At 34.7% G+C, this 18,711-nt stretch overlaps 1 protein-coding gene across 1 annotated transcript in view; it reads left to right on the top strand.

Moving 5' to 3' along the window:
• The window catches only part of PARPBP (PARP1 binding protein), a 74,341-nt gene that overhangs the window by 4,860 nt on the left and 50,770 nt on the right, over positions 1-18,711 (top strand). The window contains exons 3-4 of the mRNA XM_045780028.2: positions 10,933-11,166; positions 17,477-17,584. Coding sequence (XP_045635984.2) covers positions 10,933-11,166; positions 17,477-17,584 — 342 coding nt within the window. The remainder of the gene's footprint in view (positions 1-10,932; positions 11,167-17,476; positions 17,585-18,711) is intronic.

Genomic DNA, 18,711 nt, shown 5'->3' with positions numbered 1-18,711 from the left:
GCAACTGTTATGGTTAAAATATTTTTATTTATGATTTCTCTTCTTTAAAAAGTTCTAGAAGGCACACATAAATAATGTTTATTTTAATATAATCAAAGTATTTTATGACTAATTTCAGACTCTATGGTATAGATTGATTATTCCTAAGCCAGGCTATGAATCAGAATCACTTGGGAGGGTTTTTAAACAATACTGGCTTCTGTGCTTCGGTCTTGGAAATTCTGATTCTCCTAATCTGCACTGAGACTCTGGAAATTGTCTTTTTAAAATCTTTTCTTAATCTGATCTTTATGTAGTTGGCTTGGACCAAACTAGTTTTTGGAATGAGCTGTACATGAAAGGCTTGAGGTGTTCAGATAAGAGAAGGATGAATATAGGCTGGAGTGGTAAGAAAATGACTTAAACATATTAGATTTCAGTTAGTATACTTAAAGGAGGGGAAGTCTTTGGGTGGGAAGCTTTTACAGAAGGGATGAAGGAGGGGAAAAATCAGTTAAGCAGCATCCATGGGGATTAAAGTCTTGACGGTTTGAAGATAATTAGGAGATTTTCTTGACCAGAGAGCATGTTTGAAGCGTGGAATAGTTTCAGTGGATATATTGGGCTAGATAGTGAAATGACATTCTGATGAATTATTTTAATCGTATATGTCAATAGTTCCCAGATTTTTAGATTTCATATACCAATAAAATTTCCAAAAAAAATTAGACATTGACAGATTTGAACATTTCTCACGTTGGCAAATAAGGCCATTGAGAATAGAACCATTTTGAAAAAGGAAGAGTATTTTAACGCTTAAAGATTAGGAATTGTATGATCTTAAAATAAGAGATAGTCTTTACTACACATGTCAGTTGGCAGTTTTGCGTGTTTAAAACTATATATTAAGGTAAATTTTGAACACAGATTTGATAAAATTCTATCTTACATAGTCATTCTTTTAACAAATATTTGAATTTTTACTATGTGCTAGACATTATTCTAAATATTCTGAAGGATGTCTCTGCTTTTATGGCATTAATCTAGTGAGGAGAGACAGATAATACTCTAATAAATAAGATATTTAGTATTTTCGGTCATTTAAGTACTACAGAGAAAAATAAAAAAGAGATGTAGTTAAGGATTGTATGGAGTTTGAGGTAGAAGAGTTCTTGGCAATTTGAAATAGGATGGTCAAAGAAGGCCTCATCTACAAGTTGCCATTTGAGCAAAGATCTGAAAAAAGCAAAGAAGGAACTGGTCATGGGAATTTTTGTGGGAAGGGATTACGAGGCAAAGGGATCAGCTGATGCAAGGGCCCTGAGGTGGAAATATGCCTGTTATGTTCAAGGAACAGCAAAGAGGCCCACACAGCTGTTTATATACATGTTAAATATTAATTTCTTCCCTTCCACTCTCCCTTCTGGATATTTTTTTCTTTCTTTTTTTTTTAAGCTACTTTGCGCCAGGCATTATGATAAGTGTTGGGGTTAAAATAGTGAGCAAAACCAGACATGGCTCCTGCCTAGCTTACTGTCTGGTGAGTGAGGTAGACATTTAGTAGAGAAAAATACAAATAAACACAAAACTATAGCTGTGAGAAGAGGTATATGATGCTATGAGACCAAGGAGTTGAATTGGTTGGAGAGATCAAGTTGGATTGCTAAGGAAGGAGAGGAGTTAACTAGGCAAAGAGTTGGAGGCAAGATGATGAAGATGAAGAAACAGCATATGCAGCGGCCCTGGACAAGAGACTGTAGAGAGATTTGAGAAAATGCCAAAGAACTGGTGTAACCAAAGGGTAGTGGTGATGGTTACATGTTCCATTTGTTTGTTTCTTGTTTTTAATCACAGTCATTGTTAAAAATCAATTTTTTATACGTATGTTGAAGAAAAAAAATGGAAGTCATACTTTTTGGACTTTGTGTTTAAAAAAAAAGTTAAACTTCCAGAAAAGTCACAAGAATAGTACACTGAATTCCTTTATGCCCTTCACTTAATTCACCAATTAATATTTTGCCACCTTTGCATCATTATTCTTTTAATATTTTTGTATGTGTACGTAATATAAATACATAAATATATACATGTATGTATCATACACATGCATACATATTATTCATATTACTCTGTATGAACAATTTGATGGTAAGCGGTGGACATCTTGAATCTTTATCCCTAGACACTCTTGGTATTGTACATTCTGTGGGTTTTGACAAGTGTATAAGACATGTATGCACCTTTATAGTATTTACAGAATTGTTTCGCTGCCCTAAAAATCCTCTCTGTTCCACTTATCCTTTCTTCTCACCAACCCCTGGCAACGGCTGATCTTTTAATTGTCAGCCTTGTTTTGCCTTTTTCAGAATGTCATGTAGCTGGAATTGTGAAGTATATCGCCTTTTCAGATTGGCTTCTTTCACTTTCTTTCAGATGCATTTATGGTTCCTCCATGTCTTTTCATGACTTGAAGCTCATTTCTTTTCAGTAGTAAATAATATTCCACTGTATGAATGTATCAGTTTATCCATTTACCTTTTACTTTTCTTCCAAACAGTATTCAATAAGATATTCAATATTTGATAGCTTTTTAGTTTAATAATTATTGGATTTTCTGTTATCATCCTCTTTTTTTTAAGATTAAATTTTTAAGTAATCTGTGCACCCAATGTGTACTTACAACCCCTAGATTAAGAGTCGCATGCTCTATAGACTGAGCCAGCCACGTGCCCATTGTCATCTGTCTTTATTTCCAAGAGCTCTTTTTTGTTCTCGCTTTTTAAAATATCATACTCTTCTTGCCTCAAGCATATATTTCTCCTTTGAGACTATTAATATTTTTTTGAGGTTTTCTTCTTGCATAATCTGTATCCTCCAAGTTTCTTGTTTTATTAGTCTTATTTAGGAAGAATTTTTATTCTTCCAATCAGAGACTTTCTTCATGATGATCCTTGACCATGTACTTATATTTAAGTGGAGCACTAAAATGCTTACTGGAAACTCTGCATGGAGGGTTAGAGATTGTCAATCTGATCTGACTGGGCAGTTTGGCTGGGAAACATCTGATGCCTATCTTTAAGATCTCCCTTTTAGAACAGTTTCTTCGGAAAAGAGTCTTTACACAAATGGTGTAAAGTTGATCTGCCAATGTGTTGGGTGCTTGAAAGAAGTATCAATCTTTAGAATATAAATGGTCGCGTGATTCCTGTTGTTTTCTTTCTTTCTTTTTTTTTTTTTTTTGAAGATTTTATTTATTTATTCAACAGAGATAGAGACAGCCAGCGAGAGAGGGAACACAAGCAGGGGGAGTGGGAGAGGAAGAAGCAGGCTCATAGCAGAGGAGCCTGATGTGGGGCTCGATCCCATAACGCCGGGATCACGCCCTGAGCCGAAGGCAGACGCCCAACCGCTGTGCCACCCAGGCGCCCCGATTCCTGTTGTTTTCATTTGGGTACTCGTGTTTTTACCTGCACTCTTTGGTCCAGAGACTCCGTTTCGCCCTCTCCAGGGAATAAACTCCCAATTTTCTGCCAAAGTGGTTGACTGTTCTCCCTTCTCTCAGCAGAAATTAATTATTAGGCAAAAGTCTAAATGAGTATACACAAACAATGAGATAGAAGAAAGAGAAATTAAGGAGTTGATCCTATTTACAATTGCACCAAAAACCGTAAGATACCTAGGAATAAACGTAACCAAAGAGGCGAAGGATCTGTACTCAGAAAACTATAGAACACTCATGTAAGAAATTGAGGAAGATACAAAGGAATGGAAAAATGTTCCATGCTCATGGATTGGAAGAACAAATATTGTTAAAATGTCTATGCTACCTAGAGCAATCTATACATCCAGTACAATCCCTAACAAAATACTATCGACATTTTTCACAGAGCTGGAACAAATAATTCTAAAATTTGTATGGGACCAGAAAAGACCCAGAAAGCCAAAGGAATGTTGAAAAAGAAAACCAAAGCTGGTGGCATCACAATTCTGGACTTCGATCTCTATAACAAAGCTGTAGTCATCAAGACAGTATGGTACTGGCACAAAAACAGACACATGAATCAATGGAACAGAATAGAGAACCCAGAAATGGACCCTCAACTGTATGGTCAACTAATCTTTGACAAAGCAGGGAGGAATATCCAATGGAAATAAGTCTCTTCAACAAATGGTGTTGGGAAAATTGGACAGCCACAAGCAGAAGAATGAAACTGGACCATTTTCTTACACTATACACAAATATAAACTCAAAATGGATGAAAGACCTAGATGTGAGACTGGAATCCATCAAAATCCTAGAGGAGGACACAGGCAGCAACCTCTGTGACCTCAGCCGCAGTAGCTTTTTGCTAGACACGTCTCCAAAGGCAAGGGAAACAAAGGCAAAATGAACTATTGGGACTTCATCAAGATAAAAAAGCTTTTGCACAGCAAAAGAAACAGTCGACAAAACCAAAAGACAACTGGTGGAATGGGAGAAGATATTTGCAAATGACATATCAGATAAAGGGCTAGTATCTAAAATCTATAAAGAACTTAATCAAACTCAACTCCCAAGGAACAAATAATCCAGTCAAGAAATGGGCAGAAGACATGAACAGACATTTCTCCAAAGAAGACATCCAAATGGCCATAGACGCATGAAAAAATGCTCAGCATCACTCGGCATCAGGGAAATATAAATCAAAACCATAATGAGATATCACCTCACACCAGTCAGAATGGCTAAAATTAGCAAGTCAGGAAATGACAAATGTTGACAAGGATGTAGAGACAGGGGAACCCTCTTACACTGTTGGGGGAATGGAATCTGGAGCAGCTTCTCTGGAAAACGGTATGGAGGTTCCTCAAGAAGTTAAAACTAGAGCTACCCTGCAACCCAGCAATTGCACTACTAGGTATTTACCTGAAAGATACAAATGTATCTTTGTAGTGATCTGACAGGGCACCTGCACCCCAATGTTTATAGCACCAGTGTCCACAATAGCCAAACTATGGAAAGAGCCCAGATGTCCATTGACAGATGAATGGTTAAAGAAGATGTGGTATATATATATATACAATGAAATACTACTCAGCCATCAAAAAATTGAGATCTTGCCCTTTGCAATGATGTGGGTAGAACTAGAGGGTATTATGCTAAGGGAAATAAGTCAGTCAGAGAAAGACAATTATATGATCTCACTCATGTGCAATTTAAGAAACAAAACAGGATCCTAGGGGAAGAGAGGGAAAAATAAAACAAGACAAAATCAGAGAGGGAGACAAACCATAAGAAACTCTTAATCATAGGAAACAAACCGAGGGTTGCTTTAGGGGAGTGGGGCAATGGGATGGGGTAAGTTGGTGATGGACAATAAGGACAGCACATGATATAATGAGCACTGGGTATTACATAAGACTGAAGAATCATTGAATTCTACCTCTGAAACTAATAATATACTATATGCTAATTAATTGAATTTAAATTAAAAAAAAAAAGAAAAAAAAAGTCTGAATGAAGATTATCCAGAGAGGTAAGCATAGTACTGAGGATACTCCAGAAATCTCTTCACTGGCAAGTATCTCCATCATCACCTTTTTACTGGGCAGATTTTTTTCTAGTGGACATAGTAAGAGTGTTGACCTTTAGAGGCTTTGACTTCTTTGGCAGGGTGGGGGGATTGGGAGTGGGTGGTCTCTGATCCAACTTCCCACATTTCTTATGCTTAGCTTTGTCTCCTAGACTTGTTTAGCGCCAGGGAATGGTAGTTACCAGGGAAATACGGGTCCCACCATTTGCTTACCCCTTTATGTTGGCACTTGCTCATTTTTTTTTTTTGACCTTTTGTAATTTCCCTTTTCTTATGAACAATTCAGTCATGCTTAAAAAATTTTTCCTATTTTCTCTTTTGGTTTTGGGTATTTTATACCAGGAGGGGTTTACCTGCGTATCCAGTCAGGCAGCTTGCCATGTTAATATGTCTGTTTTAAAATTATAACAGATGGTATACATTCTTTCTGCATCTTATTTTTATTATCCAACATTGTTTTCAAGACCTCTTCAGGTACTGATAGACAGAAAAATTGATCTAATTATTTATTTTAACAATCGTCCTTTGTATGACTGGTATGTTTTACTCATTGATAGACCTTTGGGTTGTTTGAAGTTTTTTGATATTATAAACAATTCTTCATTGAAATGAGATGTCTGTGCATGGAGCAAGAGTTTCTCTAGGCCCCATATGCAGGGGGTCATATGATAGATACATCTTTAATTTGACTTGATGCTGCCAAATTGCTCTTCAACTTGGTTATTAGAATTTACATTTATATCAACAGTATAGGAGAGTACCATTTTCTTATCTTTCTCCATATTAGATGTCGTTATCTAAGAACAAGAAAAAAGAGGGTATTTCATTTTACTTTTTCTGTTAATTAGAGCATTTAAACATATTTTAAAATGCTTATTTGACCATTTAGGTATCCTCTTTTTATTATCTGCTCATACATATCCTTTGCTCATTTTACTGTTGAGTTATTTTTCTCTTTCTTACTCTTTAAGAGTTCTACATGTCCTTTGGATACTCTTTGTAACACACTTTGTTGATAGCTTTTGATGTACTCTGTTCTACCTACCTTCACTGGATATACTTCCTTTACATTGTTTCATGAGTATTTATATGCCAGATTCCCTACTGAGTCTCACTTTGTTATGATCAGGTACTTACTGGACATTTTACCTTGATGTCCCAGTACAGTCTCCACATCAGTTCTTAAAAGTAGACTATATTGTTTCCTCCCTCAATTTACCTTCTTCTTCATATTCTTAGTCTCAGTCTTATATACCATTGTGCACTCAGTCAGTGAAGCTGGACACCCAAAAGTCATTGTAAAATCTCTTTCTTTTGCTCTCCATTGTAATCCATATTCAAGTCTTTCCAATTTTACTGCCTGGGCATTAAAAAAAAAATTTCTCCTTCTTTAGTAACCTGAAGAAATGGTACCAAGGTAATTAATAGATTCTGAGGATATTATATAAATGGAATAGACTAGCTAAAGGTTAAACTTTGGTGACCTTTCACTGGAAAATGAGAAGAGAGAGAAATTGATGCAATTATTAACAATCATTATAGTATAGTAATTGAAGGCTGTTGTTTTGGGATTAAGTGGACCATGTTCAAATCACCTTCTATTCATTTATGAATAATTTTGAAACACAAATGTATCAAAAAGGTAAGTGAAATGTACCCTGAAGAAAATTTAGTTTTCATTGTAAAAATTTTGATATATTGAAATATTCAGTTCAAGTCATTTTTTCTTCTGGGCTGTCTGTATAGCACTCACTCAGGATCTCTTTCTACTTGTTAATTTTCTACTTGCTAATTCACTGTGAAAGTTCAGACTCTGGGTGGGAAAGAAGAGGAGAGGTGAATTGCAACTGAGCTTATCACAGTTTGTGTATTTGTGTGCATATGTGTGGTGGAGATGGTGGGCTGCAGGTCTGATTGACTCTAACTCTCCATGTGAAGTTAGCTCAGGCACCCCGGCTGTGCAGACTTGTACATCACTCAGCAATATGAAACAACATACACATATGCCGGCAAGTGCATTTGTAAGTAGTAGATGGTAATAAAAAGTTGGGGTTGGTTGTATATATGCTTCACCTATATTTTTCACTTTGTGTTTGCCCTCTATTTAGGTTTTTAATTCTCTGAAGTTTGAGAACACGAGTCTCTAAAGTATGATCCTGCCAGCTGAATTTGACTACAATAAAACTTGTGAATACCTATTAGAGTTATTAGTTTGTCTACTGGCATGTTTGTTTTCTTAGCTGCTTTAATGGGGATAAAGAAAAGGTATATTAAAATAATCTTTAGGTTTTAGGTCTTAGGCAAGTTTTCTGAGGGGAGATTTTTTAGCTTAAATTGGATAACCTGTAGGAGTTTTATACTGCTAGAGATTTAATTTATAGATTCATTGAAGACTACATGGCAAATATATATGACTTTTATTATTAAGTTGCAAATAGTGTTTTAGCTTTTCCTTTTCTTAGAATTGACTTCATAGTTTGACTCTGTCTGGCAATTACATTATAAATGCTATTTTTCACGAACTTAAATAGCCTTAAGAACGTTACAAATGTTCCATTGGATGAAACAAAGATATTAATTTTATAACTTCATGGAATGCCACAGCCTGTGGTTGACCGTCAGATTTGAAAATGACCTAACATTGACATAATAAATAAGAAGAAACAGTTTTTACAATTGTATTACATTTATCTAATACTCCCCCCAACAAACAATTATTTTACTTTGAACAAGAAAAGAGAAAGAATGACATTTTTTGATCATCTACCATTCATCAGGTATTATTTAATCTCTACAATCTCATTTTATAACCGAGGAAAAGTATTCACAGGATTTTCAGTATTTTACCCATGGTCACATAGCCAATTAATGTTCTTAAGTAGACCTGCTATCTTTTCTGTTTTGATAACAAAAATTCCAGTTAGTTAAAATGTAAAGTTTATTCAAGTTTTTGAATAACTATAAAAATAACTTCAGCAAAATATACAAAGTACAAGTGCTCCGAAAAAGTGTAACTTCGTTTTTTTCTCATTTTATTCTTATGAAATACAATCCTTCTTATGTCCATCAGAGAATTAAAGCATTGACCATCTTGAACTTCCTTCAGACATTAGCCAGCTGGCATGTTTTCCTAGCAAAACATTTTCTGATTTGACCACAAGCTCTCTGAATCAGTTGTTACTGGTTTGAATAATAGAATATGCTGTCATGGTGGGCACCTGATCATGAAAACTGATATCTGGAGTACATTTTTATTTGGATTTAAAATGTTTTTACAATCCCAGTATAAACACTGTTAATCTAGTCAAAACCTTTTCTCACAAGATCAAGAGCTTGCATGGTTTTACTTTAACTAGTTATGGTCAACAGAATGAGAATGAATTGTACATTTACATTAGGCAATATTTTAATTTATTTTTCATATGAAGGATGTCATATCAAAATAGTTTTAGGAATTTTTGAGATAAAACAGCTTCATTTTGAAACTGTGAATAGCTGAATTTATTTAACTTAAATACCATTTGGAAATTTTATTGTGTAATTTTTGTGGGATTGGGAAGTAAAGTACACAATTTTTTTAAAGATTTTATGTATTTATTTGACAGGGATAGAGACAGCCAGCGAGAGAGGGAACACAAGCAGGGGGAGTGGGAGAGGAAGAAGCAGGCTCCTAGCGGAGGAGCCTGATGTGGGGCTCGATCCCATAACGCCGGGATCACGCCCTGAGCTGAAGGCAGACACTTAAACGCTGTGCCACCCAGGCGTCCTAGTACACAATTTTTGATGCAATGCTGAGAAATTACAAATCTGTCTTACATTTGGGTTATGGATTCAAGATTTGAGAGTTACTTTTTTTTGGTTTTCCATTGAATTAATTTCATGAAATATAATGAATTTTTATAATTTTGACATAACAGGTCCCTCCAAGGACAGTAAGGATAGTTTTCTTAATTGTCTCCATAAAGATGAACAAAAAGTTAATTATTTTTAAGGCAGTTTGGGCATAATTGCCTTAAATTTGGATAGTAATTAGAAAATGTAATTAGTAGTTTCTTTTTCTAAAAGAAATATAGATTTAAAAGAGTCAGGTAGAAAAACGTATATTATTTGGCTCTTTTTTTTTTTTTTAAGATTTTATTTATTTATTTGAGAGAGCAAAATAGCACAAGCAGGGGGAGCAGCAGAGGGATAGGGAGAAGCAGGCTCCGTGCTGAATAGGGAGCCAGACATGGGGCTCGATCCCTGGACCCTAGGATCATGAGCCAAATGCAGACACTTAACTGACTGAGCCACCCAGGTGCCCCTATTTGGCTCCGTTTGATTCTTTTTGTTATTTTTCATTGGCTAAAGAGGATGTTACAAATTTAGTTCCAGTGAATTATAGTTTATTTAAATATCCACCCATCTTTCAGTGCAAATGATGGAAAGATCTTGGTGTTATCAGAAACTACTAACATATTAAGGGAACTTAACTATGGAAGAGAGCAACATAATACATTTCACAAAATTACGTATGGATACTTAAAATATTTGTTACTCATGCTGTATTGGAAAGGAGTATTTAGAATTTTTTACTCAATTAGGGCTGGCATTTTTTGGATGGCACCATTATTAATATCTGAGATATTAAGTGGGATCAGAATGCAATCAGTTAAAAAAAAAAACCTTCAGCATGTCTACTGACTAATACATCGTGTTGATATTGAAAAAAAGAACAATTTTACCTCAATAGGAACATCCAACAAGTTACAGAAAGAAACTGAGGCTTTTTAGCACTTGTTTATAGTTTAGTGTGTCCATGAGCAGGGAAGAATCAAAATTCTTCTCTGATGCACGGTTTTAGCACTGATATTTTGCTTTTCCTGGAACAGTAATGAAATACAACGTGATTTTTAAAAATTTAGTTTTTATGATCATGTTTTAAGACTAACAGTTGGAATCGTGTGGTATGTGGTGATTCGCTATGGCATTGAAAGTTTTGAATAAGAGATACATTAGCTAGAAGAGCTAAAAGGAACTAAATATTAACAGAATCAAATGTTTCCCCAATCAGTAGTACTTAAGAACAGATCACTGCCCACCCATTCCCTGAATTTGGGGAGAAGAAATTTAGTGAAGAATGACTATATATTTGCTAATTTTTTTATGCACAAACTTGCCATAGTTGTTTATATTTTATAAAACCATCAAAATCTTTTTCTTTTATATCTGGCTTTAAAGTTATTCCATAGCTCAATTTGGATGTTCTCTTCAAATCCACAAGAATCAATGTAGACTTTTCTGTAACAAAATTCAGTTTGTACTTCCCATCTCAATTATAAGTTAGTGAAAATTCTGGCACTCAATTTTATCTTTTTATTTTTGGCATTGTCTCTTTCAGCACGGTGGAGAATTTACAGTTTCCCTCAGCGATGTCCTGTTGACCTGGAAATACTTCCTACATGAGAAGTTGAACTTACCAGTTGAAAATATGGAAGTGATTGACCATTATGAGGACATTAGGAGGACTTACGACGATTTCTTAAAGAATAGTAATATGTTAGATCTGATCGATGTTTATAAAAAATGTAGTGTTTTGATTTCTAGTTATGAAAATAATGCCAACATATCCCCTGTAAGTATTTTTTAAATAATTCTATCTTAAATGAAAATTTGGCTAGATTTATTTTTATTTTAAACTATGGTATCAGCATTTATAGTAACTTGATAATGCTTTTGCTTTTTAGATCATGTTAGAAATGGAAATTTTAGCTACCTGAAAGTTAGTTTTTACTGGAAAGAAATATTTCAGTGGTAAATTTTGCTGAAATTCTGTTATTTGGTTGAAATATAAGAACAGCTTCTTACTAGATAAAAAATTTTAACAAAGAGATCAGTCCCAAATGCATGATTTCTTTTTGAATTCGTGCCAAGGATTGCTTTTCTATTTTACTTTCTTGGTTTAACGTGCATCTATTCACTTGGCATATGTTGTATAAATGATAGTTTTGACTTTCTATGGATTAATAATATTTTACTGAGATGAGGTATCATTTTGGGATGATAGTATGATGCAATAAATAGGAAGTAATATACTATTTTTTTATACATATTCACTGCTTTAGTTTTTTAATGAATATTAATTTTAAAACTAATGGGATGCCATCCTTTGCAGTTTGGTTTTATCTACATTAGAATTAATAAACTGTTTTAGAATATATTTGGATGTATCTAGTTTGTTTTAAAGTATTGAAATATATTTCTTTATCTTAACATTTACTGAGTACCAATGAAGTAGTAATTAAATAGTGGTAATAACTAAATAATTGTAGATATAATTAGGAGAAAATGTTTATTATATTTTCTAAGATATTAAAATATTTTATAAATATTTCTATCTGATACTTGGGAATCATGTTTTGGCTGCTTGTAATAGAAACCTCAATAGTAACAGTGGTTTAAGAAAATGGAAGTTTATTTCACTCTTTTATAAAAGGAGTCTTAAGGTAAGCATCTGGGAGTGATGTGATAGCTCTGTGGTTATCAGGTACCTAGAATTTTTCTGTCATTCTGCTCTCCCATCTTAGCTCTTTTTTTTTTTTATTATTATTATATTTTTTTATTGTATTATGTTAGTCACCATACAGTACATCCCTGGTTTTTGATGTAAAGTTCGATGATTCATTAGTTGTGTATAACACCCATCTTAGCTCTTGACCTCTACCCTCAAGATCATTTTGGTCCAAGATAGCTGTTGGAGCTCCAGATTCCATATCAGTGTTCCTTGCCTTAGGAAGTAGTAAGAGAGCACAGCACTCTCTTTTCCTTTTAAAGAGACATAGCTCTTTTTCTTCCATGTCCTTGCCCAAAGCTTAGTCACATGGCTACACCAAGATGTTAGGGAAGATGAAGAATATAGTCTCTTTTTTTCTGGGTAACATGCCAGAATAAAAACAAAATCTCAGTTACTGAGTAAGAAGGGGATAGTGGATATTGGCAAGCAGTTTGCTGTCTTGGCCTCACTGCGCTATAATGGAACCCTCTCCCCTGTTATAACTTTTTTTTTTTTTTAAAGATTTTATTTATTTATTTGAGAGAGAGAACGAGAGAGAACACGAGTTTGGGGGGGGAGGCAAGAGGGAGAGGAAAAAGCAGGCTCCCCGTGTAGCCCAACACAGGGCTCAATGTCGGCTTTGGGGCTCAGTCCCAGGACCCTGGGATCATGATCTGAGCCAAAGGCAGATGCTTAACCAACTGAGCCACCCAGGTGGCCCCCTGTTGTAACTTTCTGAGACACACATGCATACCCGCACTATGGTAAAGATACTTGTGAGGGAAGATAGTTTTTTTTAATTCCTCCCTACCTATATTTTATTTGCTTGTAGAGCAAGATTTTTGACTACTTTTCATACAGTTAATTTAGAGAGGCTAATCAAACACAAGTATTGGATTGTAGGAACAACAAAGAGAATCTTCTGATAAGCCAGGGAGCATATAATCTGCCTGAGGTTTTTGGGCACATTGTTTTCACCTTATCCTTCGCTCCTGTCTAAAGCTTCTAATAAGCCTCTTCATTTAAGTGCATCAACTATATTATGAGATATAGAGGTCTACATTGGAGGGAGTTCTGTGTCTCCAAATATCAACACATTCTTCTGCAGAACATCAGGAAAGGAGTGGAAGCTGCTGAGATGATAGTATGTGAAGTTGAAATTTTTCTGCACTTAAAATGGGAGATTTGATCTCTGATACTTGTTTGCTCTAGGGAAATTTCCAGTGAAGAAAAAGTGAGCAGGAAAATAGATCCCTAGATTGATTTCCTCAAAAATGCATTAAAATAACCCTAATTTATGGTAAAAGTATCTTAAAAGAAAGATTTATTTATTTGAGAGAGAGAGAGAGAGAGGAGAGGGGTAGGGGGAGAGAATCTCCAAGCAGATCCCCCCTGCTGAGCAGAGTCTGATGAGGGGTTTGACCCCACAACCCATGAAATCATAATCTGAGCTGAAACCAAGAGTGAGATGCTTAACTGACTAAACCACCCAATGCCCCTACAAGTGTCTTTAAATATACATATGCTTATGTATCTTTCTTATTAATTGTAGCCTAAATAAGCAGAAATTATGAGGAATTAAGATAAAGGTTAGACAGGGATGTTCTGGGAACATGATAACTTGAACAATGCCCCTCTCCCCTGTATTTCATACATTATAATTCATCTCCTGGGGAACATGGATGCAGGGCCTGTGAACATCCGGGAGCATATAAGGCCTTGAATTCTAAATGGAGTCCAAGTAGAGATAACTGGTACAGAGTTTGCTTTCTCATGAATTGAACAATTATCTGAAGAACATTGGAGACCTAGCCCAAGGAGAAGAAATGGTAGATCTCAAGAAGAGCTTAGCAGTCCTCCAAAATCTGGGGATTTTCTGAGGAAGGTCAACAAATACCCTCTGTGAGTGTGCCGGGATTCTCTGACTCTGGAAGGCAAGAAGTAGCTGAATGGATGGGCATACTTTTGGTGATGCTTGAGAGACCACAAAAAGACTCTCCCTTGGCTTAAGCAGGTGACTGCTATCCTGTTTATTTTCCCACTAATGCTTCATAAAGAGTAGAGACTATTTCAATTTCTGTTACTTGTAAAATTGTCATCACTTAAGGTACCTCAACAGTCAAGGTTGAGCCTCAAAGAGCCAATGAAGAAAAGCAAGAGCCACTTAGGGACTCCCAGCAGTCACAGAAAGATGAGTTAACTCAGAACACATGTGACCAATAGAACAGAGCTCTTAGTGGTGAATGACAACTTGAACCCATAAATATAGTAAGTACTCAAGGAAGTTCAAGGATACACCTAAACGTAAGACTTTCTAGATTTAAAAAAAGGAGAAAAAAGAAAAGTCTTCCCAATGCAACAGATGAATTCAGACACAAATTAGAGTTCTGAAAGTCAAATACAATAAATATTTAAAGCACAGGGGCACCTGGGTGGCTCAGTCGGTTAAGTGCCTCCCTTCGGCTCAGGTCATGATCCTAGGATTCTGGGATCGAGCCCCATGTTGGGCTCCCTACTCAGCAGGGAGCCTGCTTCTCCCTCTTCCCCCTGCTTGTGATCTCTCTCGCTCTCTCTCTTTCTCTCTCAAATAAAATCTTTTTAAAAAAACAATCTTTAAAAAATATAAAGTACAGAGAGAAAAATATGAAGATGAAGAAATCTTAAAGGAAATTTAAGAAACTTGGAGGTTGAATCTAGAGGATTTAGCATAACAAATGATAGGAATTCCAGAAGAGAAAAAGGAACGGATACAGAAGAAGTCATGATTAAATAAAATATTCCTTCTAACCACATTTGTTATAATAAAATTTCTCTAAGTTTGTTAATTAAGAGTGTTTATGAAGTTCCAGGCTGTATTGAAAAGACACATACCTAGATATACCCTGGTAAAATTTCCGAACTCTTTAGGATAAAGATAAATATTTTAAGTTTCCTGGTGGAAAGAACAAGTTAATTAAAAAGAACAGTGATTAATAAACATGTCTTGGAAGAAGAGGACAGTGACCTAAGAATCTTATCCTCAACAAGGTATCGCTTACCAGCTAAGTTAAAGGAAGGATTTGTGAGGATATGCAAAAATTTGAAGAATGTCATCTTCATACTTCAAGTGAAGAAGTTGCCCTTTTAAAGACCATAATAATTAAACAGATGAACTGGAGAGCAGATATCTGTCTAGGGGAAGATGGTAATGAGCAATGAAACTTGGAGGGTATGTGTGTCTAGTTAAAATGATAAGGATGGATTGGGAATATGTGTGCTAAAATGGAAGGCTTATACTAAGGGAGATTCTGATATTAGTTTAAAATTAAAATGGCTAAATATTGTAGTTTGTTGGGGGTAAGCAGCAGTCATTTCACTTCTAAATAATGATAAAGAAATGGGTCTGATGTGAGTACAGTAAAGTGAAGGTAACCATTAATTGGATGGAAAAATATAGCTAAAAAGAGGATTAAATATGAACCATGAGAGACTGTGGACTCTGGGAAACAAACTGAGGGCTTCAGAGGGGAAGGGGTCGGAGGACTGGGATAGGCTGGCGATGGGTATTAAGGAGGGCACATATTGCATGGTGCCCTGGGTGTTGTACGCAAATAATGAATCATGGAACATTGCATCAAAAACTGGGGATGTACTGTATGGTGACTAATATAACAAAAATTATTTAAAAAAAGAGGATTAAATTGAATAACAACTTATCAAATCAGGAAGGTATAAGTCAGTAAAATTAATAGTGTATCACAGGAAATCCATTGTGGTTTTTGTGATTACCTTAGAAAGCTTTACTCTATATTATTTAGAATCCTTGTCACATTTTTAGGTCTAGGAACCCCTTTGTACTCTTAAAAATTATTTAGGACTATAAGGAGATTTTGTTTATATGAGTTATATCTGTTGATATTAAAGATTAAAATTGAGATATGTTTAAAGTATCAGTTATTAAAATAGTAATAACAAATCTATTACGTGTTACTGTGAATAGTATTTTATGAATAAATTTTCCAAGAATACAAAAATTGTGAGAATAGTGACACTGTTTTACATTTTTAGAAATATCCTTGATGTCATGTGTGGATTCTCATGTCTGTTTCTGTTTGATATGTTGTTTTGATTATATAAAGAAAATTTGGATTCACATTGGTACATAGTTGGAAAATGGAGAAACTCCTGGGTCCCCAGAATGGGTCTTGGGGACCTCAGGAGTCCTTGGACCATACTCACTGAACTGATCTAGAATATTGTACTTTATATGTCATTAAACATGAAAATAGTTTTAAACCAAAGGGTAATATTATCCCATTTAAAAAATAACATTGTATTTATGGAAGAATAAATCTTTGCTTTTAACATCTCTTCTGAAAACATACGAACTACAAGTGTGAGGACTACCTCTATTCAAAATTTGTTAAATAGTAAATTATTTTTTAAAAAAGAGACACACCGAGAAACAGACTCTTAAGTATGGAGGACAAACTGATGGTTACCAAAGGGGAGGTAGGTGGGGGAACGAGTGAAATACGTGATGGGAATTAATGAGTGCACTTCTTGTGATGAGCACTGGGTAATGTATAGAGGTGTTGAATCACTATATTGTATATCTGAAACTAATAAACTAATAAAATACTGTTAACTATACTGGAATTAAAATAATTAAAAAAAAAAAAACAGTGATTGTCAAACACAAATTCTCCCAAAATGATTTTTTTTGGTATTGGCTAATTGAATTTAAATTAAAAAAGAAAAGAAAAAAAGTATATATTGGTGAGTTGTTTTAGTTATAATTTTGCAATGGCTGAGAGGACAAGTGGTTTGCAGTCTCATTAGACTTCATTAATTCAGTTTGTACCTTCCCTCCAGGTTGACTCATTAGGAATGGGGTGTGTGAAAGCCTATATAACCTTAGATCCCTTAGAACAAATAATGGAGATGTTGAGTACTGTGCTAGGGTGAAAGCAAATGTCTTTATAAATTATTTTTTCATGGAGATTCTTATTTTGTTTGAAATATTATGCTGTTAGGACATTAGGTTTACTTATATATAATTCCAAGATGAAGCATTTATTGTGTGCCTTAGGTAAGCCTTTTCTTTGTCATTCATTTTTTTCTATAAAAACTAAAAGCTCAGATTAAATTTCCAAGGTTATCTTTTAACTCTAAACTTGTGAACTCTTATGAGTATAGCCATTGGAAACAAGCATTATGTTAGAAAGTTTACAGCCATTGGAAACAAGCATTATGTTAGAAAGTTTAACTCCATATGCACTTACTGCCAACAAAGATCAGGTAATAATACTGTACACTGGAATATCAGTGACACTATGTATAGCTTGGTGTGAAATATTTTTTATAGTTGTCATAGCACCTTATCATTAGTAACCTCCTGTGTTTTCTACAGAGTCAACTACGGGATTTTCTGTCTGGGAGACAGTATGTAGTAGCTGATGAAACTGATCTTTATGTACCAAGATCACCAATGAGTAAACACAACCAGGATAATGAAAAGGTACTGATAAATTGTGAGTAGATTAAAGCAGGATATGATCCTCTTCAAATCACTGTGAGTTTGTGCATTACAGTTATTATTATTAATTTTTTAAAGTTTTTAATTTGTTTAGACAAAACTGTATTTGCAAAGAGTAATACATTAGAGACTGCTGAGAGCCTAACAATCAGTTTCTTCCTGGTTTTGGGCCAAGGTAACAGGCAGTGTGCAAAAATAGGTATCACTCTTAAGTCTCTGAAAAGTAATTGGAAGGTCTAGGTTGCCAGAACTCTTTGAATCTTTGTATTTGGTAAATTCACTTACGGTTTTAAATGAATGATTCTTGCGAGGATATGTACAATTGAAAAATCTGTTCTGTCTCCTTTGCAGTAGATAACTGATACATCACAAATTGTGATAATAGAGTTTCTTGTGCAAACAAACTACAGAAAACAAACCACAGGTTTTGTCTAATATAATTTACCTTCTGTTAAATGCTATGCTAGGTACCTAATTAAATATAGTAACTCCTTACTAACCATGGGGATTATGTTTATGGAAGTTTCTATGGTAAATAAAATCATCATTGACAAGATAAAAATTTAGGAGTATTAGAAAAAGCAGTAAAATTACATTCAACATATCTAAATCCATCTTCTTCATTCAGTTTGATGAATCAGCTTCTTCATTTTTAAGAAAATATTGTTAAGGCAGGTTCTCCCATAAGTCCCATGCCATACAGATGGCACTTTAAGAAATATATTTGTCACTGGCCAAAATTAAATACCTGTGCACCTACTTCCTAGACTTATGTGCTTGAACATCTGCTTCTAATAAGTTTTTCTGCTGTATTTGAAAGTTAAGTTTCTAACATCATGACATTTAATCCCTAAAGTTCTTCAGCATATCATTTCCTGAAAGTAAAGGCATGGCCATAATATCATTATCATATATAAGAAAACATAAGTATTCCCTAATATCACTTACTGTCTTCCCTATTCAGATTTCTCCATTTGTCCCCCAAATGGTTTTATATCTCTTTAGATTCTTTTAATCTAGAAGAATTCCCCTTAGTCTTTTTCTCTTCTTATTTATCTATTTAATTTCTCCTGGTATTATTTATCTTGTTCCTCTATTTCCAGTAAACT

The sequence above is a fragment of the Ursus americanus genome, chromosome 17 (genome assembly GCF_024610735.1).
Source record: "Ursus americanus isolate L20-20 chromosome 17, mUrsAme1.1.p, whole genome shotgun sequence".
NCBI lineage: Eukaryota > Metazoa > Chordata > Mammalia > Carnivora > Ursidae > Ursus > Ursus americanus.
This window is presented reverse-complemented; position numbering and strand designations above follow the sequence as displayed.